This window comes from Procambarus clarkii, chromosome 76 (genome assembly GCF_040958095.1).
Source record: "Procambarus clarkii isolate CNS0578487 chromosome 76, FALCON_Pclarkii_2.0, whole genome shotgun sequence".
Taxonomy (NCBI): Eukaryota; Metazoa; Arthropoda; class Malacostraca; order Decapoda; family Cambaridae; genus Procambarus; species Procambarus clarkii.
In genome coordinates this window covers 3,982,660-4,010,221 of record NC_091225.1, presented here as the reverse complement: position 1 = coordinate 4,010,221, position 27,562 = coordinate 3,982,660, and the positions used below count along the sequence as shown (strand labels likewise).

Below are 27,562 nucleotides of genomic sequence, written 5' to 3'. Positions count from 1 at the left end.
ATTTACTATCTTTTGATTTAGAGCTTCTATCCCTCTAACTATTTTCTTAGCATCAGTGCTTAGCTGAAATAGGAGTTCTCCAAAACTCATTTTCGTAATTTCAAGGAGAAGAAAAGAAGTGAATTACTATAGAATTGGCCACCTTGTTGGCCAGTGTTCGAGTCCCCTGGTGGGTTGAGTGTCTAAAAAGTTATAAACTTCAGCTACTGGAACAGGGTAGTCTGTGCATTAAGCATTTGGCACTGAGTTTACCCATATAACAGGGCTTGATGAAAGAGCACCGGGGGTCCCACACTATCTCATTGCCTGGGAGAGGATTGGAGTTCTGGTTGGTTAAATACCCCAGAATTGCTACCTCTCTTATGGCTTTGAAGTATGGTGTAGTGGATACAGCGTGCAACTGCCACCTTGTTGGCCAGTGTTCGAGTCCCCTGGTGGGTTGAGTGTCTAAAAAGTTATAAACTTCAGCTACTGGAACAGGGTAGTCTGTGCATATATATATATACATATATATATATATATATATATATATATATATATATATATATATATATATATATATATATATATATATATATATATATATATATATATATATATATATATATATATATATATATTAATCATATTGGGGGTCATACGTAAGTTGATGCTCTCATTGATATATATCACATTAATGTTATTTCTTTGGGTATAAGGTCAGGATAAATGAGGTTGTTGTTGGCTAGTATATAGCTAACGAGCCCTATAAAGTGGCAATGAGCGACCTAGAGAGCTCCATGTAATTGGCTAATAGCGACCTAGTGAGCACTGTGATGGCTAACAAACAGACACCATGATGTGGCAAGTAACTGTCTAGCGGGCACCATGATATGGCTAGTAACTGCCTAGCGGGCACCATCATGTTGGGTAGTAGTTACCAAGTCAGCAAACACAAAACGATTCCACAACATTTTAAATATTACTATAACATTGTAACAATGATATAATTTTTAAAAACGTTGTAGTTATGCCATATGTTTTCTGGGGTGCCACAACCAAGGAATGAAGTATCCATGCTATATTTAAACCATTACACTGTGTTCTCTTACGACTGATGACTTCACTTTACCAGGTGTTGGTGGGACCATGCTATATTTAAACCATTACACTGTGTTCTCTTACGAATGATGACTTCACTTTACCAGGTGTTGGTGGGGACGTGGCTGGTGTTCTGTGTGGTCATGATCACAGGATATAGCTCCTCACTAATGGCACACTTGACGATCGTGGGCAAGACCACACCCCCGGAAACCTTCGAGGACCTCGTATCTCGGGACAACTGGAAGTGGGGCATAGAATCTTATATCTTAAATGGTGTAATTGTCCTGTATTTCACCAAGCAATCCGACCCTGTCGTAAAGGAGATATACAGAAAAATGCAGGTCAGTACACTTTGTAACAGATGCCTGTTGAAAACCTTCATCAAAAACAGTATAAAAATATTGAGAAAATTCGTGTTAGAATTATTAATCTTACTTTTTCGGTCATATTTAATAATATATGTTCACAAGAAAGACTGCTACCAAAATATACTAATTGCCTTACTTTGATCTAATTGCCTGTACTTGACTGACTTATATATATATATATATATATATATATATATATATATATATATATATATATATATATATATATATATATATATATATATATATATATATATATATATATATATATATATATATATATGTCGTACCTAGTAGCCAGAACGCACTTCTCAGCCTACTATGCAAGGCCCGATTTGCCTAATAAGCCAGGTTTTCATGAATTTATGTTTTTTCGACTACCTAACCTAACCTAACCTAACTTTTTCGGGTTCCTAACCGAACCTAACCTATAAACATAGGTTAGGTTAGGTTAGGTAGGGCTGGTTAGGTTCGGTCATACATCTACGTTAATTTTAACTCCAATAAAAAAAATTGACCTCATACATAATGAAATGGGTAGCTTTATCATTTCATAAGAAAAAAATTAGAGAAATTATATTAATTCAGGAAAACTTGGCTTATTAGGCAAATCGGGCCTTGCATAGTAGGCTGAGAAGTGCGTTCTGGCTACTAGGTACGACATATATATATATATATATATATATATATATATATATATATATATATATATATATATATATATATATATATATATATATATATATATATATATACATTAGTATATTTTGGTAGCAGTCTTTCCTGTAGACATATATTATTAAATATGACCGAAAAAGTAAGATTAATAATTCTAACACGAATTTTCTCAATATTTCTTATGTTTCATTTCACTGTCGATGGTAAATGAAAAATCAATTCTCCAAAATTCATTTTTATTTCTAGTCTGATGAGACACTTGAACGCGTTTCGTAATAACTTATTTAATTCTCAAAGACTTTAGTCTACACACACACAACTATAACCTGCAAACACTAAACAGAGTTCTACTATGCTACCATTTAAGCAGCTTTCATCCTATATACCCGCATTTGGGTGAGGTGATATGTTACAACAGTTTTGGATGAGGTGAACAAAACTTTCAACACAAGACAGAACACGGTGCAATGGGTATAAATTGGGTAAATTAAAGGGAAGAATGGAAGTAACTGCAAAGGGCATATTGGCCCATATTTCTTGATGCTTCTATATTGGTGCGGAGTCTTGAAGTGGGTAGAATATAGTTGTGCATTAATTGGATGGTGATTGCTGGTGTTGACATCTTGATGTGTAGTGCCTAGCAGATATCAAGCCGCCTGCTATCGCTGTATCTATCGATGAATTCTGTGTTGTTTGTTAAGACTTCTCTGGTGATGGTCTGGTTGTGGGAAGAGATTATATGTTCCTTAATGGAGCCCTGTTGCTTATGCATCGTTAATCGCCTGGAAAGTGATGTTGTTGTCTTGCCTATATACTTAGTTCTTTGAGGCTTACAATACCCAAGTGGGCATTTGAAGGCATAGACGACGTGGTCTCTTTTAAAGCGTTCTGCTTTGTGTCTGGAGAGCTTCTCATGAGTAGGTTGGCCGTTTTTTTAGTTTTATAGTAAATCGTCAATTGTATCTTTTGATTTTTGTCTGTAGGGATAACGTTTCTATTAACAATATCTTTCAGGACCCTTTCCTCCGTTTTATGAGCTGTGGAAAAGAAGTTCCTGTAATATAGTTTAATAGGGGGTACAGGTGTTGTGTTAGTTGTCTCTTCAGAGGTTGCATGGCGTTTCACCTTCCTTCTTATGATGTCTTCAACGAAACCATTGGAGAAGCCGTTGTTGACTAGGACCTGCCTTACCCTACAGAGTTCTTCATCGACTTGCTTCCATCCTGAGCACGGTCGACATAAGCGTTAACAACACTCCTCTTGTACCTGTCTGGACAGTCACTGTTGGCATTCAGGCACATTCCTATGTTTGTTTCCTTATTGTAGACTGCAGTGTGGAAACCTCTGCTCCTTTCATGACTGTTACATCTAGAAAGGGCAGCTTCCCATCCTTCTCCATCTCGTAAGTGAAATGCAACATAGAATTCCGCTCAATTGCCTCTTTCAGCTCCTGCAGATGTCTGACATCAGGTACCTGTGTAAAAATGTCGTCAACATACCTGCAGTATATGGCCGGTTTCAAGTTCATGTCGACTAAGACCTTCTGTTCGATGGTACCCATGTAGAAGTTCGCAATCAGGACACCTAGGGGAGAACCCATGGCGACCCCATCTACTTGCTTATGCATGTGCCCATCCGGGCTCAAGAAGGGTGCCTCTTTAGTACAAGCTTGTCGTAGTTTCCTTAGAATGTTTTTTGGTATGTCAAGAGGAGTACAGGCCGTATCACGATACACTCTGTCCGCTATCATCCCGATTATTTCATCCACAGGTACGTTGGTCAACAGTGATTCTACGTCCAACGAGGCTCTTATATCTGCAGCCCGTGTTCCCGCAGTAAGTCAACAAATTCCTTTGGAGACATCAGGCTGAAGGCGCAAGGGGCATAAGGGGTCAGCAACCCGTTGAGTCGCTTTGCCAGTCTGTACGTGGATGTGGGTATCTGGCTGATGATTGGCTGAAGTGGGTTTCCAGGCTTGTGTGTCTTGACATTTCCATATGCATACCCAGGTTTGTTTGTATTGGAATACAAACACGCTGCACTAACTATGTTACAAATCCATTTCAATGTTTCTGATTGCATTTATAAATTTAATTTTCATTGATTTCTATTTATTTTCATTTTGATTTAATTATTTCGAGTGACATTGCGTTGGAATTGAGCTGTGTTGTTTACCATACCGTTCACTTTTAAACGGTATGGTAAACAACCATACTATTCCGAGTACAGAGCATAAATGTAGATGCCACACCTATGACAGGTAAAAACATTATTAAAAAAATAGCGCCATCTGTTTCACGTAAGAGCAACACACGCTGTCTATACAAATAAAAATGTAAATGTTCGTTTCTTGAAAATCTGTAATCTCCGAAGGTTTTTTACCGATTGCTTTGAAATTTTTATACATCGTTTCATTTGCATAAGAGCGTGTTTTTATATACCTACTATATAGATGTCACGTCTGTGACAGGTAAAAACATGCTTTTTATGAAAAACTGTTTTTTTATGTGAGTTCTCATGTGACGGAAATCTCCGAAACAACTTTACTGGTTTCATTGAAATTTTGATACAATGTTGCATTTGAATACTGTCACGGGGGGTGGGCTGGGGCTCTGCTAGCACTCAGCTGCTAGGGGCTCAAAAGGCCGAATACTCAGCCCCTCCGACTCCCGGGATTTACCAGAGTCTCCTTGGTCACACAGGAGAGGACCAACAATGCCCACCTCCGCAGGTCTTTGCTTCCACCACAAAAGGGGGTGCCACTGATTCACCCTGGAAACCCTTCAGTCAAACACGGGGAAACTGCTGTTAACAGTTTCGGCCTAGACCCGTGGAGGAGTGAAGGAAGACTCAGGCTTACCTTATAACAATACCCTCCCTGAATCTTGCCTGCCAGACAAAAAGGTTGCAGGAAGTCCTTTCCCGCCTGTCTTCTCTATCTTCTTAACAAGGTCGCCAGCTGGGTTATTATATCTGCACCCCAGCATTGCAGTTCAGTGGGTGTATTATATATTGTTTGTAGCCAGAAGATTGCTACTCCCATAGATCTGCTACTAGACTGTCGGCCCTGGGTACTCTTCCAGGAAGGTCTGTGTGGCTTTACCTCTCTCTAGCCACCACGTTACTAGTTGCCACCATTCAGGCACTGATACTGATCGAATGGCTAAGGGTACACTTTTATATAAGACCGTGCTGTCTTTACCACTCTCCAGGCAATAAGAACTTCTATAGAGAATGTAGTGTTCCCTAGGTGGTACTATGATAACCTTCATGAATGCTCATAGAGAAATATTATAATGGAGGCACACTTAAACACAGTGATAAAATGTGTGAATTTACTGACGCAAATTACATGAACACACATACAATCACAAGTAATACATGAATATGAAAATAAGGATAATAAGTCTGGAGATCGTCAGCCTCTTCTTCCACGACCTCCAACACTCCTTCAACTGGGCAGAAAGACAGGAGTCCCACACTCTCTCACAGGAGGGCCTCTTAACCACGTCGGCGCCTCTTCTTCACTGTCCTGCCATCCATACACACTGTCCCCTCTGACAGTCCTGGACACAAGCTGCCTTGCAGCCTATTCTACTACTAAAGTATTAATGTCCTATTGCCACATACATAAGTAAATATTGTGGCCTATCTAGCCTACTCACACAATAGGTAATGGGAGGGAAAATGATCTACCTTACATTCCTGGCTCACGATGCCTGTCCCTCGATGGTGTGAGGTTCCCACGCTTCCTGCGTCGATCCTTGACGATCCAGGAACGTTCCACAGGTCCTCAGGTGTCGTGGAGCCTTCGCGTCGTCGCCGTTCCAATCCCTGAGATTCAGCTACCCCAATCCTGGTTCATCGATGGGCGCTGAGCTAATCACTATTTTCCCACACTCGCCCCTTCCACAAGGCGTTGCTCCTTGTCCTAGGCACGGTGTCGTCCTTCCAAAACCCTCAGTGGATGTGACCCGGTCACAGCTAGGCTTGCCCGCCACACCTTTCCAGGCCCTCAACGTCCAGCGTCGCCGCTCAGCGTCGTCGCCGAATATTTTCCAAGTTTGGCACTCTTTTGCTCAATAAACTTGGTTCCTTTTTGCTTCCCAGAAGTGCGGGGTCTCCAATACATCAGATGGGCTGCGATAGCCAGCACTAATCCACTAAGAAAGGCTTGTTGAGCCTCTAATTCTATAGAGCTGACCGAGGTGCGTCTTCTCGCTTCCAAGGTCAGGTCAACTCTGACGTTGGCGCCGCCCGGGGCACTCGGTGACGTCATGGCGGGCCCTGATTGGTCGCCCGCGACCTAAATCGGCTAGTGTCCCTTCCAAAACGTCATATCTGCAGTAGGGGATACTCCTTCATTTTATATCAGGGCGCCAATTTCCCCTTACTTACAACTTATAATGTAACGTTCTCCTTTAACTGGCAGCCGGACTGGTCGCCACATATATCAATAGACTCCCTGAACCTCAGAGAATCAGTAGGGAGAGCTGATATGACTCTTTAAGCCGGCAAACGAAAGACATAGGAGAGGGCACCGTAACAATACTTACGTGTTTTTATATACCTACAATATACATGTGACACCTGTAATAGGTAAAAACATTTTTTTAAACAGCGCCATCTGTTGGATATAGGAGCAACACATGCTGTAATCTCAGAAAGTTATTTACTGATTGCTTAAAATTTGATACAACGTTCCATTCGAATATGCGCGTATTTTTATATACCTACTATATAGATTCCACACCTGTGACAGGTAAAAACAATTAAAAAAAAAAACAGCACCATCTGTTGGGAGTAAATGCAACACACTCTATACTATATATGTTATGATTCCATTTCAATGTTTCCAATTGCATTGATAAAATTAATTTTCATAGATATCAATATATTTCCATTTTTATTTAATTATTTTGTGTGACATTGCGTTGGAATTGAGCTGTGTTGTTTACCATACCGCTCATTTTATGAGCATAGTTTATTGTTTTAATTTTATTTTTTTTCATTTCATCTTTTTAACTGTTAATCTTATTTTACAGTGATTGCAACATCAGATCATTTTATGTTCCCATTTTTTGATGGAACATTAGATCATTTAGGAATGCATCGTACGAGGGAGGGAGGAATGGTGGGTAGGACAAGTGGATGGGAGTGAGGGATGGTGGGGACGACTAGGGACAGGGGGAGGGGGGTGGGATAATGGAAGGGAGGAAGAGGGGAAAGGGGGAGTGGGCAATGATCAGGAAGGACGAGGGGATAGGAAAGTGGGGCATGGTGGGGAGGATGAGGGGACGGGGAAGGGGGAAATGGCTGGGAAGACGAGGGGACGGGAGAGTGGGGGATGACGTGGGGAAGGGGAGTGGAGAATATTGGGGAGGACAAGGGCACTGGGGAGTGGGGGATGGGGGAGGGGGAATGATGGGGAGGTCGAAGGAATGGGGGTGATTGGTTGATGGTGGGGAGGACGAGGGCACAGTGGAGTGGGGAATGATGGGAAGGACGAGGGAATGTGTGGGGGGGGGGGGGAATTTGTGGCAGGGACGAGGGGACAGGGAAGGGGCGAATAAAGGGGAGAATGGGGCGGATAGGGGAAGGGTTGCATAATACACACATATATATATATATATATATATATAAATATATATATATATATATATATATATATATATATATATATATATATATATATATATATATATATATATATATACTGGCAACAGGTTTTCTTTTAAATATGTCTCATGACCGCATATTTAGTATTTACTATCTTCTGGTTTAAGCCTTCTATCCCTCTAAGTATTTTCCAAGCATCAGGGCTTAGCTGAAAGAGGAGTTCTCCAAAACTCATTTTCGTGTAAGGGTTTGGAGGGCTAAGACAAACAAGTTTAAAACATGTTCGGTGAATCTCAGAAGTACATGTTAAGTTTGGTGTACGAAAATGAGTTTTGGAGAACTCCTCCAAATATATATATATATATATATATATATATATATATATATATATATATATATATATATATATATATATATATATATATATATATATATATATATATGCAGAATAACCACATGTGAAAAATAGAAAATGCTTAACGCGTTTTCGGCTAATTCGCCTTCATCAGACCAAAGTAGAATCAATTCTACTTTGCTCTGATGAAGGCGAATTAGCCGAAAACGCGTTAAGCATTTTCTATTTTTCACATGTGGTTATTCTGCATACTTGGATCAGTGTTTTTGTGATCATTGTTGCATATATATATATATATATATATATATATATATATATATATATATATATATATATATATATATATATATATATATATATATATATATATATATATATATATATATATATATAGGCCGAATATGGATTGCATGGCCTGCAGTGTGGAAAATCTGGTGGTTGGCACACTAGACACGACGAAGTCAATGACATCATTAAAAGAAGCCTTGCCTCTGCTCAGTGTCCAGCGGAGAGAGAGCCCCGCAACCTACTGAACCGTGACTCTGTTAGCTTGGCCGGCCGACCAGACGGAATCACACTGCGACCGTGGAAGGGTGGCAGACAGTTGGCATGGGACTATACTTGTGTATCCACCCTGGCAACCACATACATCAACCTCTCTGCCGGCGCAGCAGGAGCCGCGGCAACACGCAGAGAAAGAGAGAAGTCAGCCAAGTAAAGGCAATTAGATCATCGGTACAACTTCGTTTCAATAGGGTCTGAGACCCTAGGCCCATGGGGAGAGAGTGCAAGAAGTTTCTTAAGGATCTTGGTTCCAAGCTCATTGACACCACAAGAGACCCCTAGAGCAGCAAGTTTTTTCTTTCAGCGCCTCAGTGTCGCGATCCAGAAGGGAAATGCTCGCTGCATCCTCGGTTCCTGCCCGGCGTCGGAGGAGTTCGAGGAAATCTACAGCCTCTAGGAAGCGAACTTTTTTTTGTGTCCTCTTAATGTTAATTTTTGGTATAAAATCAGATATGTAACTGTATAACCTTGCATAATAATGTGTACACCATAAAAAAGGGGGGTGGTAGGAGAAGCGAACACTCTTACGTATTCAGAGTTAAATGGCAAGTTTTTCCCTAAATGCTCTGTGTTCCCTTCTCTGAGGCTGTGGGTCCCTATAATTGCACCAGAGGTGGTACCCCCTATATGTATATATATATATATATATGACAATGTCAGACCACGGAGGAAAAATGAAACAGGAATTTCCTTAAGTACTTTCGTATATTAATACATCTTTAATTACATCTTACAATTACATTTTTAATCACGTGTTTATTTTCGTGATATACATATATATATATATATATATATATATATATATATATATATATATATATATATATATATATATATATATATATATATATATATATATATATATGTATGTAGTTCGTAATTTAACTCTTTAATCAAATAAATGCATTTAAATTGGCTAATAAGAAATGCTTAAGTGTCACTTTAGCTCTCAAATGCAAATAGCTGACTCATGTAAGTCATAAATTAATATATTAGTCGGGTGGAATTTGAACAACTTTTACTATAAAGACAGACAAGTTTAAAACATGTTCGGTGAATCTCAGAAGTACATGTTAAGTTTGACCTGTTTACCAATGGATTGTTAGACTAGTCCAACACGAGTACTGGATTCTTCCCTAAAACTGGAAGAAACATAGTCATAGGGGAACATGGTGAATGATCAAAAGAATTTTGTGCTTGTCTTATTAACCTACTCACCACTGACATCCATTAGACAAACCACCAAAGCTTCATCAAACTACTGTATCTAGTTTTCACTTTTTGCATAATTCCGTTGATGCGGGAGATGGAAGAGAAGGGTGAACACACTCGGTTTCCCTAACAATAACGTAATAGCTTTGGAAGTCTGAAGTCAAGGTAGGGAGAGGGAGGGGTGGCTCTGAACATAACCGCTTTGCTGACAATCGTAGCAGTAGCACAAAAATTATACAAATCATTTCAGCATTATTTGAATGCAACTAACCTAGAGCATATAATGCGTACTGCTTACATTTGATATCCTTTCATAATATAAGACAATTATCTTTAGAAAAACTGCATTCAATTTCTCCGAAGACTACTATTAATGTCTTTTATTCAGATTCAAGTTCAACTTATTTGTTTTATATAAAAGATATTGTGGAAATAAACATTTATCATTCAAAATTCTACCCTTCAGGCATTGACGATAACGGAGGCGCTGGAGAAGGTGAAGAAAGGCGGGTACTCTTTCCTAAGCAGCAAGCACTTCATCAGCATCACTGTAGCCTCCCGTTACGCCGACAAACAGGGACAAACACCCTTCTACATCAGCAAAAATGAAATTGCAATATTTTTGTCCTTTGGATTGGGGTTTAGGTAATTTATTGGTTTCGGTGTTGTGTTAACTCCCAGGAGAACATGATCATTGTATTGTGTGGTTGACTGTATCATCCATCTTCTCTAATCAATATGACAGGACATTTGTTCTGGCCTTGTGGCCCACTTGTCTTTTTCAGTCATCTGAACATGGACTAGAATCAAATATCCAAGCCACCTTTTTTAATAATTAATGTATTTTTAAAGTGCTTAATTCGCATATATATGTAATGCCAACAATTTTGATTTCATTAATATTTCAGAACATTTGCATGATAACAATTCGTCATCCGTACCTACGTAAAATAAAAAGTATTTGTGGATTTAGTTTCAAATTGGCTAAAATAATCACATTGCCTAAGAAAAGCTTCAGAAATTAATTATAAAGTGACTCAATAATAATCTTCACATTACAGATCGGAAATTATAGAATAATGAAATTGAAAACTTCATCTAATGTAGCCTACTGCGTTCTTATATAATACTCTCTGGTTTTCAGCAGTCTCAGCATCATACAGCTTCGATAAAATTTAACGCTGAAATGATCGGACAGGATGTAACTATTTAAGAAAGTTGTACATTATAGTGGGAGATGTTCATCAGACCTCTGTTCTTCTCATATGCCACCTAACTATTTTTTAAATGAAAAGTCAATGTTATAAGGCCCCATTATAGTTGATTTATTATTTTCATAAGTTCTACAAATTACATCCAGGGGTCTCCTCGAGTCTTTGTACTCTGAGTTAGTTAACTTTGTATCCAGTCCCATCTATGCAAGTGAGAAGGTCGTGTGAAGACATGTCTGTGCATGGGTTATGGCTGTGTTTTTGACAACTATGTGTTATATTTTACCATATTAATCTAGAATTAAGTGTGTGCGTGGTTGTGAGCCTTCGTGTATCTGCATTCGTTAGTAAATTTTCTTATGAGAGAGGCGTTTTATATCTATTTTCTTATATTAATAATGAGCAATATTTTTGTATTAAATTAAATTTTTTAAGTTAAAATTAATATTCTTTATATATTTTTCGTTGTAATATACGTAATATACATATATGTGTGTAAATCACGAAAAATAAAAACGTGATTAAAAATGTGACAATGTCAGACCACGGAGGAAGAATTGAAACAGGAATTTCCTTAAGTACTTTCGTATATTAATACATCATCAGAAGGAGTGATTTACAAGTCAAGTATATATATGTTTACAGGACATATATAGGTAGGAGAGAGTGATGGAGTGAGGTGAGGTACAATGACAAATGAATGAGAATTAGGTGGACACAAATATGAGGCGCATAAGAACTGCAGTAGGCCTATTGGCCCATACGATATAGCTCCTATTCATACCCACCAATAGGCCCAAACATGGATAATAATAGCATGAGATAGTAAATATTTACGATGAATTAGTGAGACAAATGTGTATCAATGATCCTACTCAAATCGCACTTTAATTGATCTGTTAAAAATGGATCTAAGTTATATAAACCACTGCTAATGTTCAAATTACTTTCTTTTGTAATCTCTAACAAAGCAGATTCAATTATGTTCCTGTTATAAGTGCTTTTAATATTCGTTATTCAAGAAGCAATCTCCCTATCAATTTGGTGAGCATCTTCTGACAGATGAACAAAAATTTAACAATTAAGCATGTCTTATAAAGTATTTATGTTACGAAATTCTAAATTTCAAATCTTTAGATGTTTGCCCAACATAGAACTTATTACAGTCTTTACAATATACATATATATATATACATATATATATATATATATATATATATATATATATATATATATATATATATATATATATATATATATATATATATATGTCGTACCTAGTAGCCAGAACTCACTTCTCAGCCTACTATGCAAGGCCCGATTTGCCTAATAAGCCAAGTTTTCATGAATTAATGTTTTTTCGTCTACCTAACCTACCTAACCTAACCTAACCTAGCTTTTTTTGGCTACCTAACCTAACCTTACCTATATATATAGGTTAGGTTAGGTTAGGTAGGGTTGGTTAGGTTCGGTCTTATATCTACATTAATTTTAACTCAAATAAAAAAAAATTGACCTCATACAAAATGAAATGGGTAGCTTTATCATTTCATAAGAAAAAAATTATAGAAAATATATTAATTCACGAAAACTTGGCTTATTAGGCAAATCGGGCCTTGCATTGTAGGCTGAGAAGTGAGTTCTGTATATATATATATATATATATATATATATATATATATATATATATATATATATATATATACATTAGTATATTTTGGTAGCAGTCTTTCCTGTAGACATATATTATTAAATATGACCGAAAAAGTAAGATTAATAATTCTAACACGAATTTTCTCTATCTTTCTTACGTTTCTTTTCACTGTTGATGGTAATTCAAAGATCAATTATCCAAAATTCATTTTTATTTCTAGTCTGACGCGACACTTGAGCGCGTTTCGTAAAACTTATTACATTTTCAAAGACTTTAGTTTACAAACACACAACTGAAACTGAATAGAGCTTTGCACATCTTCGAGTTTATATCTACATTTGAGTGAGGTGGATGAGGTGAAAACGAACTTTCAACAATGGGTATTAAATGGGTATTGAATTCAAACACAAGACAGAACACGAAACAATGGGTATTGAATGGAAGTAATTGTAGAAAGCCTATTGGTCCATATTTCTTGATGCTTCTATATTGGAGCGGAGTCTTGAAGTGGGTAGAATATTGTTGTGCATTAATTGGCAGTTGATTGCTGGTGTTGACTTCTTGATGTGTAGTGCCTCGCAAACGTCAAGCCGGCTGCTATCGCTGTATCTATCGATGATTTCTGTGTTGTTTGCTAAGATTTCTCTGGTGATGGTTTGTTTGTGGGAAGAGATTATATGTTCCTTAATGGAGCCCTGTTGCTTATGCATCGTTAAACGCCAGGAAAGAGATGTTGTTGTCTTGCCTATATACTGGGTTTTTTGAGTCTTACAGTCCCCAAGAGGGCATTTGAAGGCATAGACGACGTTGGTCTCTTTTAAAGCGTTCTGCTTTGTGTCTGGAGAGTTTCTCATGAGTAGGCTGGCCGTTTTTCTGGTTTTATAGTAAATCGTCAGTTGTATCTTCAGATTTTTGTCTGTAAGGATAACGTTTCTACTGACAAGATCTTTCAGGACCCTTTCCTCCGTTTTATGGGCTGTGAAAAAGAAGTTCCTGTAAAATAGTCTAATAGGGGGGATAGGTGTTGTGTTAGTTGTTTCTTCAGAGCTTGCATGGCGTTTCACTTTCCTTCTTATGATGTCTTCCACGAAACCATTGGAGAAGCCGTTGTTGACTAGGACCTGCCTTACCCTACAGAGTTCTTCGTCGACTTGCTTCCATTCTGAGCTGTGGCTGAGGGCACGGTCGACATAAGCGTTAACAACACTCCTCTTGTACCTGTCCGGGCAGTCACTGTTGGCATTCAGGCACATTCCTATGTTTGTTTCCTTAGTGTAGACTGCAGTGTGGAAAACTTCGCTCCTTTCCATGACTGTTACATCTAGAAAGGGCAGCTTCCCATCCTTCTCTATCTCGTAAGTGAAACGCAACACAGAATTCTGCTCAAATGCCTCCTTTACCTCCTGCAGATGTCTGACATCAGGTACCTGTGTAAAAATATCGTCAACATACCTGCAATATATGGCCGGTTTCAAGTTCATGTCGACTAAGACTTTTTGCTCGATGGTACCCATGTAGAAGTTTGCAAACAGGACACCTAGGGGAGAACCCATGGCGACCCCATCTACTTGCTTATACATGTGTCCATCCGGGCTCAAGAAGGGTGCCTCTTTAGTACAAGCTTGGAGTAGTTTCCTTAGACTGTTTTCTGGTATGTCAAGAGGAGTACAGGCCGGATCACGGTACACTCTGTCGGCTATCATCCCGATTGTTTCATCCAATGGTACGTTGGTAAACAGAGATTCTACGTCCAACGAGGCTCTTATTCCTGTGGCCCGTGTTCTCGGCAGCAAGTCAACAAATTCCTTTGGAGACTTCAGGCTGAAGGCGCAAGGGACATAAGGAGTCAGCAAGCCGTTGAGTCGTTTCGCCAGTCTGTACGTGGGTGTGGGTATCTGGCTGATGATTGGCCGAAGTGGGTTTCCAGGCTTGTGTGTCTTGACATTTCCATACGCATATCCAGGTTTATATTCCCCAATAATCTTTGGCATGTGGAGTCCAGATTTCTTGGCGTTCACAGTTTCAATCAATTTGTTGACCTTTGGTTTCAGTTCGGCTGTAGTGTCCTTCGTTACCCTTTGGAATTTAGTTTGGTCAGAGAGTATGAGGTTCATTTTCGCCAGATATTCGTCATTTTTAAGAATGACGTATATTGGCGACTTGTTGCCTCTCCTGACAACTATCTCCTTGTTCTCACGAAGGCTCTTAGCTGCCGCTTTGAGCTCGGGGGACAGTATGGTGCTTCTGTAGTTGCCTCGATTCTTTCCTCCTTCCGCAATAAGTTCTGCTTGTAAGGTATCTTTGGTGATAAAGCTACCTATTTCATTATGTATGAGGTCAATTTTTTTTTATTGGAGTTAATATTAACGTAGATATATGACCGAACCTAACCAACCCTACCTAACCTAACCTAACCTATATTTATAGGTAAGGTTAGGTTAGGTAGCCAAAGAAAGCTAGGTTAGGTTAGGTTAGGTAGGTTAGGTAGACGAAAAAACATTAATTCATGAAAACTTGGCTTATTAGGCAAATTGGGCCTTGCATAGTAGGCTGAGAAGTGCGTTCTGGCTACTAGGTATGACATATATATATATATATATATATATATATATATATATATATGTCGTACCTAGTAGCCAGAACTCACTTCTCAGCCTACTATTCAAGGCCCGATTTGCCTAATAAGCCAAGTTTTCCTGAATTAATATATTTACTATAATTTTTTTCTTATGAAATGATAAAGCTACCCTTTTCACTATGTATGAGGTCAATTTTTTTTTATTGGAGTTAAAATTAACGTAGATATATGACCGAACCTAACCAACCCTACCTAACCTAACCTAACCTATATATATAGGTAAGGTTAGGTTAGGTAGCCAAAAAAAGCTAGGTTAGGTTAGGTTAGGTAGGTTAGGTAGACGAAAAAACATTAATTCATGAAAACTTGGCTTATTAGGCAAATCGGGCCTTGCATAGTAGGCTGAGAAGTGAGTTCTGGCTACTAGGTACGACATATATATATATATATATATATATATATATATATATATATATATATATATATATATATATGTCGTACCTAGTAGCCAGAACTCACTTCTCAGCCTACTATTCAAGGCCCGATTTGCCTAATAAGCCAAGTTTTCCTGAATTAATATATTTACTAAAATTTTTTTCTCATGAAATGATAAAGCAACCCTTTTCTCTATGTATGAGGTCAAATTTTTTTTATTGGAGTTAAAATTAAAGTAGATATATGACCGAACCTAACCAACCCTACCTAACCTAACCTAACCTATATTTATAGGTAAGGTTAGGTTAGGTAGCCAAAAAAAGCTAGGTTAGGTTAGGTTAGGTAGGTTAGGTAGACGAAAAAACATTAATTCATGAAAACTTGGCTTATTAGGCAAATCGGGCCTTGAATAGTAGGCTGAGAAGTGCGTTCTGGCTATTAGGTACGACATATATATATATATATATATATATATATATATATATATATATATATATATGTCGTACCTAATAGCCAGAACGCACTTCTCAGCCTACTATTCAAGGCCCGATTTGCCTTATAAGCCAAGTTTTCATGAATTAATGTTTTTTCGTCTACCTAACCTACCTAACCTAACCTAACCTAGCTTTTTTTGGCTACCTAACCTAACCTTACCTATAAATATAGGTTAGGTTAGGTTAGGTAGGGTTGGTTAGGTTCGGTCATATATCTACGTTAATTTTAACTCCAATAAAAAAAAATTGACCTCATACATAGAGAAAAGGGTTGCTTTATCATTTCATAAGAAAAAAATTATAGTAAATATATTAATTCAGGAAAACTTGGCTTATTAGGCAAATCGGGCCTTGAATAGTAGGCTGAGAAGTGAGTTCTGGCTACTAGGTACGACATATATATATATATATATATGTCGTACCTAATAGCCAGAACGCACTTCTCAGCCTACTATTCAAGGCCCGATTTGCCTAATAAGCCAAGTTTTCATGAATTAATGTTTTTTCGTCTACCTAACCTACCTAACCTAACCTAACCTAGCTTTCTTTGGCTACCTAACCTAACCTTACCTATAAATATAGGTTAGGTTAGGTTAGGTAGGGTTGGTTAGGTTCGGTCATATATCTACGTTAATTTTAACTCCAATAAAAAAAAATGACCTCATACATGGAGAAAAGGGTTGCTTTATCATTTCATAAGAAAAAAATTATAGTAAATATATTAATTCATGAAAACTTGGCTTATTAGGTAAATCGGGCCTTGCATAGTAGGCTGAGAAGTGCATTCTGGCTACTAGGTACGACATATATATATATATATATATATATATATGTCGTACCTAGTAGCCAGAACTCACTTCTCAGCCTACTATTCAAGGCCCGATTTGCCTAATAAGCCAAGTTTTCCTGAATTAATATATTTACTATAATTTTTTTCTTATGAAATGATAAAGCAACCCTTTTCTCTATGTATGAGGTCAATTTTTTTTTATTGGAGTTAAAATTAACGTAGATATATGACCGAACCTAACCAACCCTACCTAACCTAACCTAACCTATATTTATAGGTAAGGTTAGGCTAGGTAGCCAAAAAAGCTAGGTTAGGTTAGGTTAGGTAGGTAAGGTAGACGAAAAAACATTAATTCATGAAAACTTGGCTTATTAGGCAAATCGGGCCTTGAATAGTAGGCTGAGAAGTGCTTTCTGGCTATTAGGTACGACATATATATATATATATATATATATATATATATATATATATATATATATATGTATATATATATATATATATATATATATATATATATATATATATATATATATATATATATATATATATATATATATATATATATATATATGTGTGTGTGTGTGTGTGTGTGTGTGTGTTATTTATGACAAATTTTCGTTCAAAACTACTTTTAAACTCCCATATATATGTATATATATATATATATATATATATATATATATATATATATATATATATATATATATATATATATATATATATATATATATATATATATATATATGTCGTACCTAGTTGCCAGAACGCACTTCTCAGCCTATTATGCAAGGCCCGATTTGCCTAATAAGCCAAGTTTTCCTGAATTAATATATTTTCTCTAATTTTTTTCTTATGAAATGATAAAGCTACCCATTTCATTATGTATGAGGTTAATGTTTTGTTATTGGACTTAAATTTAACGTAGATATATGACCGAACCTAACCAACCCTACCTAACCTAACCTAACCTATCTCTACAGGTTAGGTTAGGTGAGGTAGCCTAAAACGTTAGGTTAGGTTAGGTTAGGTAGGTTAGGTAGTCGAAAAAAACCTTAATTCAGGAAAACTTGGCTTATTAGGCAAATCCGGCCTTGCATAGTAGGCTGAGAAGTGCGTTCTGGCTACTAGATACGACATATATATATATAAGTATATATTTAAATATATTAGTTTTCTGACAAATATACATCAATTAATGTTCCCTCTTACTCGGGCACCTAGGCAACACGACTCTGGGAGTTTAAAAGTAGTTTTTAACGAAAATTTGTCACAAATAACACATGCTTCTGATACGCTAGGAAGGGCTCTCCGTTGTTCCCGCGTGTTGAGCAGCTGGTGCAGAGGCTGGAGGTCTCCGGCATCATGCAGCACTGGACGGACGAGTTGGTCGCCAAGCGTGTCAGGGACGAGAAAGAAGCTGCTCAGCAGGACCACAGCGTTCTCCTGGACAATACCACACACGTGAGCACTTGACATGGTTTTCATTTAAAATATGCTAGACAAGTGTTGATCTTAGGTGGTGAGGAGCCCCACAGTCGCTGTACTGCATATGCTGTGTGAGGCTAAATGCTCATCACAAGACATTACTGATAATATAATATATGAACGATTGCTGTGGGTTTCTTAATGTTTTTGAACATCTAATTACATTCTTGTCCCTATTTGATGCACATTAAGATAGGTACGGTACGCAAATTAAAAACATTCAAATAATTTATAATATAATTTAAAGCTTTATCATTCTAAAGGAAAAATTTACGAAACACACATCATTTCAGGTAAATTCAGCTTGCGAGAAAACTTGGCGTATTATGTACAACATAGTGTGTGTGTGTGTGTTCACCTAGTTGTGTTTGCGGGGGTTGAGCTTTGCTCTTTCGGCCCACCTCTCAACTGTCAATCAACTGTTTACTAACTACTTTTTTTTTCCACACCACACACACACCCCAGGAAGCAACCCGTTTCAGCTGACTAACTCCCAGGTACCTATTTACTGCTAGGTAACAGGGGCATTCAGGGTGAAAGAAACTTTGCCCATTTGTTCCTGCCTCGTGCAGGAATCGAACCCGCGCCAAGAATTACGAGTCCTGCGCGCTATCCACCAGGCTACGAGGCCCCAGAGATGTGTGTGTGTGCATGTGTGTACTCACCTAATCTCACCTAATTGTGCTTGCAGGGGTAGAGCTCTGGCTCTTTGGTCCCGCCTTTCAACCGTCAATCAACAGGTGTACAGGTTCCTGAGCCTATTGGGCTCTATCATATCTACACTTGAAACTGTGTATGGAGTCAGACTCCACCACACCACTGCCTAATGCATTCCATTTGTCAACCACTCTGAAAACTTAAAAAATTCTTTCTAATATCTCTGTGGCTCATTTGGGCACTCAGTTTCCATCTGTGTCTGGTAGTGCGTGTGCCCCTTGTGTTAAATAGCCTGTCTTTATCTACCCTGTCAATTCCTCTGAGAATCTTGTACATGGTGATTATATCCCCCCTAACTCCTCTGTCTTCTAGAGACGTAAGGTTTAATTCCCTTAGTCTCTCATCGTAGCTCATACCTCTCAGCCCGGGTACTAGTCTGTTGGCAAACCTTTGAACTTTTTCCAGTTTAGTCTTATGCTTGACTAGATATGGACTCCATGCTGGGGCTGCATACTCCAGGATTGGTCTGACATAGGTGGTATACAAAGTTCTGAATGATTCCTTGCATAAGTGTCTAAATGCCGTTTTTATGTTATCCAACCTGGCATATAGATGCTGATGCAATCCTCTTGTTATGGGCTTCAGGGGACAGGTCTGGCGTGATATCATCCCCCAGGTCTTTCTCTCTCTCTGACTCTAAGAATTTCTTCTCCCAAATTATACTTTGCAACTGGCCTCCTGCTCACTACTCCCTCTGTGTGTGTGTGTGTGTGTGTGTGTGTGTGTGTGTGTGTGTGTGTGTGTGTGTGTGTGTGTGTGTTTGTGTGTGTGTGTGTGTGTGTGTGTGTGTGTGTGTGTGTGTGTGTGTGTGTGTATGTGTGTGTGTGTGTGTCTGTGTGTGTGTGTGTGTGTGTGTGTGTGTGTGTGTGTGTGTGTGTGTGTGTGTGTGTGTGTGTGTGTGTGTGTGTGTGTGTGTGTGTGTGTGTGTGTGTGTGTGTGTGTGTGTGTGTGTGTGTGTGTTTGTGTGTGTGTGGGGGGGGGGGGTGTACTCACCAAGTTGTACTCACCTAGTTCTGTTTGCTGGGGTCGAGCTCTGGCTCTTTGGTCCCGCCTCTCAACCGTCAATCAACAGGTGTACAGATTCCTGAGCCTACTGGGCTCTGTCATATCTACACTTGAAACTGTGTATGGAGTCAGCCTCCACCACATCACTTCCTAATGCATTCCATTTGTCAACCACTCTGACAGTAAAAAAGTTCTTTCTAATATCTCTGTGGCTCATTTGGGCACTCAGTTTCCACCTGTGTACCCTTGTGTTAAATAGCCTGTCTTTATTTACCCTATCAATTCCTTTCAGAATCTTGAATGTGGTGATCATGTCCCCCCTAACTCTTCTGTCTTCCAGCGAAGTGAGGTTTAATTCCCATAGTCTCTCCTCGTAGCTCATACCTCTCAGCTCGGGTACTAGTCTGGTGGCAAACCTTTGAACTTTTCCAGTTTAGTCTTATCCTTGACTAGATATGGACTCCATTCTGGGGCTGCATACTCCAGGATTGGCCTGACATATTTGGTATACAAAGTTCTGAATTATTCATTACACAAGTTTCTGAATGCCGTTCGTATGTTGGCCAGCCTGGCATATGCCGCTGATGTTATCAGCTTGATATGTGCTGCAGGAGACAGGTCTGGCGTGATATCAACCCCCAAGTCTTTTTTCCTTCTATGACTCCTGAAGAATTACCTCTCCCAGATAATACCTTGTATCTGGCCTCCTGCTCCCTACAGGCCATTACATTACATTACATTTCTTCATTACATCATCTTCACTACATTACATTTGGTTGGGTTAAACTCTAACAACCACTTGTTCGACCATTCCTTCAGCTTGTCTAGGTCTTCTTGAAGCCTCAAACAGTCCTCTTCTGTTTTAATCCTTCTCGTAATTTTAGCATCGTCCGCAAACATTGAGAGAAACGAATCGATACCCTCCGGGAGATCATTTACATATATATCAGAAACAAGATAGGACCGAGTACCGAGTCCTGTGGGACTCCACTGGTGACTTCACGCCAATCGGAGGTCTCACCCCTCACGAAACTCTCTCCTTCCTATTGCTTAGATACTCCCTTATCAACTTGAGCACCTTACCAGCTACACCTGCCTGTCTCTCCAGCTTATATACCAGCCTCTTATGCGGTACTGTGTCAAAGGCTTTCCGACAATCCAAGAAAATGCAGTCCGCCCAGCCCTCTCTTTCTTGCTTAATCTTTGTCACCTGATCGTAGAATTCTATCAAGCCTGTAAGGCAAGATTTACCCTCCCTGAACCCATGTTGGCGATTTGTCACGAAGTCCCTTCTCTCCAGATGTGTTACCAGGTTTTTTCTCACGATCATCTCCATCACCTTGCATGGTATACAAGTCAAGGACACTGGCCTGTCGTTCAGTGCCTCTTGCCTGTCGCCCTTTTTGTATATTGGGACCACATTCGCCGTCTTCCATATTTCTGGTAGGTCTCCAGTGACTTACTATACACTATGGAGCATGGCAAGCAAATTGCCTCTGCACACTCTTTCAGTACCCATGGTGAGATCCCATCTGGACCAACAGCGTTTCTAACATCCAGATCCAACAGGTGTCTCTTGACCTCCTCTCTCGTAATTTCGAACTCTTCCAAGGCCGCCTGGTTTACCTCCCTTTCTCCTAGCACAGTGACCTCACCTTGTTCTATTGTGAAGACCTCCTGGAACCTCTTGTTGAGTTCTTCACACACCTCTCTGTCATTCTCTGTATACCTGTCCTCGCCTGTTCGAAGTTTCAATACCTGTTCTTTCACTGTTGTTTTCCTTCTGATGTGACTGTGGAGTAGCTGGGGTTCGGTCTTGGCTTTGTTTGCTATATCATTTTCAAAACTTTTCTCTGTTTCTCTTCTCACCCTGACGTACTCATTCCTGGTTCTCTGGTATCTCTCTCTGCTTTCTGGTGTTCTGTTATTCCGGAAGTGCCTCCACGCCCTTTTGTTCAGTTTCTTCGCTTCCATACATGCCCTATTATACCATGGATTCTTCTGTTGCTTCTCGGATTTTTTCCTTTGGGCTGGGATGAACCTGTTTACTGCCTACTGACACTTTTGGGTAACATAGTCCATCATACCCTGTACAGACTTATCTCTGAGGTCTGTGTCCCAAGGTATTTCACTTAGGAAACTTCTCATTTGTTTATAATTCCCCTTTCGGTATGCCAGCCTTTTGATTTCTAGTTCTTTTTTGGGGGAGATAAGTCCTAGCTCTACCAGGTACTCAAAGTTCAGTACACTGTGGTCACTCATTCCCAAGGGCGCTTCCATCTTAACTTCCCTTATATCCCACTCATTTAGGGTAAATATCAAATCAAGCATTGTTGGTTCATCTTCTCCTCTCATTCTTGTTGGTTCTTTGATGTTCTGGCTTAGAAAGTTTCTTGGTGCCACGTCCAGCAGCTTAGCTCTCCATGTTTCTGGTCCTCCATGCAGGTCTCTGTTCTTCCAATCTATCTTCCCATGGTTGAAGTCTCCCATAATTAGTAGTCCAGATCCATTCCTGCTAGCAACAGAAGCTGCTCTTTCTATTATGTTAATGGTGGCCATGTTGTTTCTATCATATTCCTGTCTAGGTCTTCTGTCATTTGGTGGTGGATTATATATGACTACGACTATAATTTTTTTCCCTCCATTTGTTACAGTACCTGCTATGTAGTCACTGACACCTTCACAGTCCTGAATATCCATCTCCTCAAAATCCCAGCCTTTTCTTACCAGCAGAGCTACACCACCCCCACCTCTTCCTTCCCTCTCTTTCCTCATAACATAATAGTTCTGTGGGAACACTGCGTTTGTTATCGTTTTCGTGATCTTTGTTTCTGTGAGGGGTATTATGTCTGTGTTTTCCTCTAGTACCAGTTCTCCAAGCTCATTTGCTTTATTTGTAATTCCATCTATGTTAGTGTACATCGCTTTGACGCTCACTTTCTTCTGTCCCTTCTCAAATCGCTACCTTGGTGAGTGTTCTGCTGGTGGGGGAGGCTGTTCCATGGGTGTGAGGACCTGTGAGGTGGATAACAGCGTCTCAGAGGATACTGGGATGAGGGGCGGGGGATCCAGTGAAGAGGGAGGGACAGGGAGGGTATGGGGTGAAAGGGGAGGGAGGACGGGAAGGAAAGGGGGGGAGGGAGGACTCGGGAGGAGGGGAGGGGTAGAAGGGTGGGGATTGGGTGTGGGGGAGGGAGATTTGGTTGAACATTTGAGTGGGGGCAGGGGAGGTTTGGGGTAGGGGGGTTTTCTATGCAGAGGAGGGAGGCGGGGTTGTCCTCCCTTCTGGTGTTACTGGGTAGCTGGATGTGGGTTCCACCCTCGCCTCTGGGGGTGTTGTGTTGGGAGCTTTGACTTCCTTGTTTTCCCCTCTCGCCCTGCGCCTCTTCCTTGCTTCTGCCGCCACGGCTCTCTCCTCCCTTGTCATGTCTCTATGGAGGAATACATTTTTGAATTTTCCCACGTTTTTCAGGGAGCTCTTCCTTGATAGGATCTTCTCCTTTGTGTTCTCGCTTGCAAACACTATCTTTATCATTCGGTCTCGGTCTTTGTTGTACCAACCTAGCCTGAAAACCTTTTCAATGCTATGCTCAGCCCCTTCCATGTCTAGTGCCTTTAGTACTTCATTCACTGCTGCTTTGTCCTTGTCATTCCACTCTATCCTATTAGAGCCTTCCTGCTCTTTAATACCCACAGCAACCACTGATCTGTTCCTTTCCAGCAGTTGGCTAGTGAGTGTGTGTGTGTGTATGTGTGTGTGTGTGTGTGTGTGTGTGTGTGTGTGTGTGTGTGTGTGTGTGTGTGTGTGTGTGTGTGTGTGTGTGTGTGTGTGTGTGTGTGTGTGTGTACTCACCTAGTTGTACTCACCTAGTTGTGTTTGCGGGGTTGAGCTCTGGCTCTTTGGTCCCGCCTCTCAACCGTCAATCAACAGGTGTACAGATTCCTGAGCCTATCGGGCTCTGTCATATCTACACTTGAAACTGTGTATGGAGTCAGCCTCCACCACATCACCCCCTAATGCATTCCATTTGTCAACCACTCTGACACTAAAAAAGTTCTTTCTAATATCTCTGTGGCTCATTTGGGCACTCAGTTTCCACCTGTGTCCCCTTGTGCGTGTTCCCCTTGTGTTAAATAGACTGTCTTTATCTACCCTATCAATCCCCTTCAGAATCTTGAATGTGGTGATCATGTCCCCCCTAACTCTTCTGTCTTCCAGCGAAGTGAGGTTTAATTCCCGTAGTCTCTCCTCGTAGTTCATACCTCTCAGCTCGGGTACTAGTCTGGTGGCAAACCTTTGAACCTTTTCCAGTTTAGTCTTATCCTTGACTAGATATGGACTCCATGCTGGGGCTGCATACTCCAGGATTGGCCTGACATATGTGGTATACAAAGTTCTGAATGATTCTTTACACAAGTTTCTGAATGCCGTTCGTATGTTGGCCAGCCTGGCATATGCCGCTGATGTTATCCGCTTGATATGTGCTGCAGGAGACAGGTCTGGCGTGATATCAACCCCCAAGTCTTTTTCCTTCTCTGACTCCTGAAGAATTTCCTCTCCCAGATGATACCTTGTATCTGGCCTCCTGCTCCCTACACCTATCTTCATTACATTACATTTGGTTGGGTTAAACTCTAACAACCATTTGTTCGACCATTCCTTCAGCTTGTCTAGGTCTTCTTGAAGCCTCAAACAGTCCCCTTCTGTTTTAATCCTTCTCATAATTTTAGCATCGTCCGCAAACATTGAGAGAAATGAATCGATACCCTCCGGGAGATCATTTACATATATCAGAAACAAGATAGGACCGAGTACAGAGCCCTGTGGGACTCCACTGGTGACTTCACGCCAATCGGAGGTTTCACCCCTCACCGTAACTCTCTGCTTCCTATTGCTTAGATACTCCCTTATCCACTGGAGCACCCTACCAGCTACACCTGCCTGTCTCTCCAGCTTATGTACCAGCCTCTTATGCGGTACTGTGTCAAAGGCTTTCCGACAATCCAAGAAAATGCAGTCCGCCCAGCCCTCTCTTTCTTGCTTAATCTGTGTCACCTGATCGTAGAATTCTATCAAGCCTGTAAGGCATGATTTACCTTCCCTGAATCCATGTTGGCGATTTGTCACGAAGTCCCTTCTCTCCAGATGCGTTACCAGGTTTTTTCTCACGATCTTCTCCATCACCTTGCATGGTATACAAGTCAAGGACACTGGCCTGTAGTTCAGTGCCTCTTGTCTGTCGCCCTTTTTGTATATTGGGACCACATTCGCCGTCTTCCATATTTCTGGTAGGTCTCCCGTCTCTAGTGACTTACTATACACTATGGAGAGTGGCAAGCAAAGTGCCTCTGCACACTCTTTCAGTACCCATGGTGAGATCCCATCTGGACCAACAGCCTTTCTAACATCCAGATCCAGCAGGTGTCTCTTGACCTCCTATCTCGTAATTTCGAACTCCTCCAAGGCCGCCTGGTTTACCTCCCTTTCTCCTAGCACAGTGACCTCACCCTGTTCTATTGTGAAGACCTCCTGGAACCTCTTGTTGAGTTCCTCACACACCTCTCTGTCATTCTCTGTATACCTGTCCTCGCCTGTTCTAAGTTTCAGTACCTGTTCTTTCACTGCTGTTTTCCTTCTGATGTGACTGGAGTAGCTTTGGTTCAGTCTTGGCTTTGTTTGCTATATCATTTTCAAAATTTTTCTCTGCTTCTCTTCTCACCCTGACGTACTCATTCCTGGTTCTCTGGTATCTCTCTCTGCTTTCTGGTGTTCTGTTATTCCGGAAGTTCCTCCACGCCTTTTTGTTCAGTTTCTTCGCTTCGATACATGCCCTATTATACCATGGATTCTTCTGTTGCTTCTCGGATTTTTCCCTTTGGGCCGGGATGAACCTGTTTACTGCCTCCTGACACTTTTGGGTAACATAGTCCATCATACCCTGTACAGGCTTGTCTCTGAGGTTTGTGTCCCAAGGTATTTCACTTAGGAAACTTCTCATCTGTTCATAATTCCCCTTTCGGTATGCCAGCCTTTTGATTTCTAGTTCTTTTTTGGGGGAGATAAGTCCTAGCTCTACCAAGTACTCAAAGTTCAATACACTGTGGTCACTCATTCCCAAGGGCGCTTCCATCTTAACTTCCCTTATATCCCATTCATTTAGGGTAAATATCAAATCAAGCATTGCTGGTTCATCTTCTCCTCTCATTCTTGTTGGTTCTTTGGTGTGCTGGCTTAGAAAGTTTCTTGTTGCCACGTCCAGCAGCTTAGCTCTCCATGTTTCTGGTCCTCCATGCGGGTCTCTGTTCTTCCAATCTATCTTCCCATGGTTGAAGTCTCCCATAATTAGTAATCCATATCCATTCCTGCCAGCAACAGAAGCTGCTCTTTCTATTATGTTAATGGTGGCCATGTTGTTTCTATCATATTCCTGTCTAGGTCTTCTGTCATTTGGTGGTGGATTATATATGACTGCGACTGTAATTTTTTTCCCTCCATTTGTTACAGTACCTGCTATGTAGTCACTGAAACGTTCACAGCCCTGAATATCCATCTCCTCAAAATCCCAGCCTTTTCTTACCAGCAGAGCTACACCACCCCCACCTCTTCCTTCCCTCTCTTTCCTCATAACATAATAGTCCTGTGGGAACACTGCATTTGTTATCGTTTTCGTGATCTTTGTTTCTGTGAGGGCTATTATGTCTGGGTTTTCCTCTAGTACCAGTTCTCCAAGCTCATTTGCTTTATTTGTAATTCCATCTATGTTAGTGTACATCGCTTTGAGGCTCACTTTCTTCTGTCCCTTCTCAAATCGCCTCCTTGGTGAGTGTTCTGCTGGTGGGGGAGGCTGTTCCATGGTTGTGAGGACCTGTGAGGTGGATAACAGGGTCTCAGAGGATACTGGGATGAGGGGCGGGGGATCCAGTGAAGGGGGAGGGACAGGGAGGGTATGGGGTGAAAGGGGAGGGAGGACGGGAAGGAAAGGGGGGGAGGGAGGACTCGGGAGGAGGGGAGGGGTAGAAGGGTGGGGATTGGGTGTGGGGGGAGGGAGATTTGGCTGAACATTTGAGTGGGGGCAGGGAGGGTTTGGGGTAGAGGGGTTTTCTATGCAGAGGAGGGAGGCGGGGTTGTCCTCCCTTCTGGTGTTACTGGGTAGCTGGTTGTGGGTTCCCCCCTCGCCTCTGGGGGTGTTGTGCTGGGAGCTGTAACTTCCTGGTTTTCCCCTCTCGCCCTGCGCCTCTTCCTTGCTTCTGCCGCCACGGCTCTCTCCTCCCTTGTCATGTCTCTCTGGAGGAATACATTTTTTAATTTTCCCA

The 27,562-nt window shown here is 40.5% G+C and overlaps 1 protein-coding gene across 1 annotated transcript in view; it reads left to right on the top strand.

Moving 5' to 3' along the window:
- LOC123753353 (uncharacterized) overlaps positions 1 to 27,562 on the top strand; it is a 180,491-nt gene that overhangs the window by 137,762 nt on the left and 15,167 nt on the right. Inside the window, exons 11-13 of the mRNA XM_069313779.1 lie at positions 1,188 to 1,424; positions 10,346 to 10,524; positions 18,340 to 18,502. Coding sequence (XP_069169880.1) covers positions 1,188 to 1,424; positions 10,346 to 10,524; positions 18,340 to 18,502 — 579 coding nt within the window. The remainder of the gene's footprint in view (positions 1 to 1,187; positions 1,425 to 10,345; positions 10,525 to 18,339; positions 18,503 to 27,562) is intronic.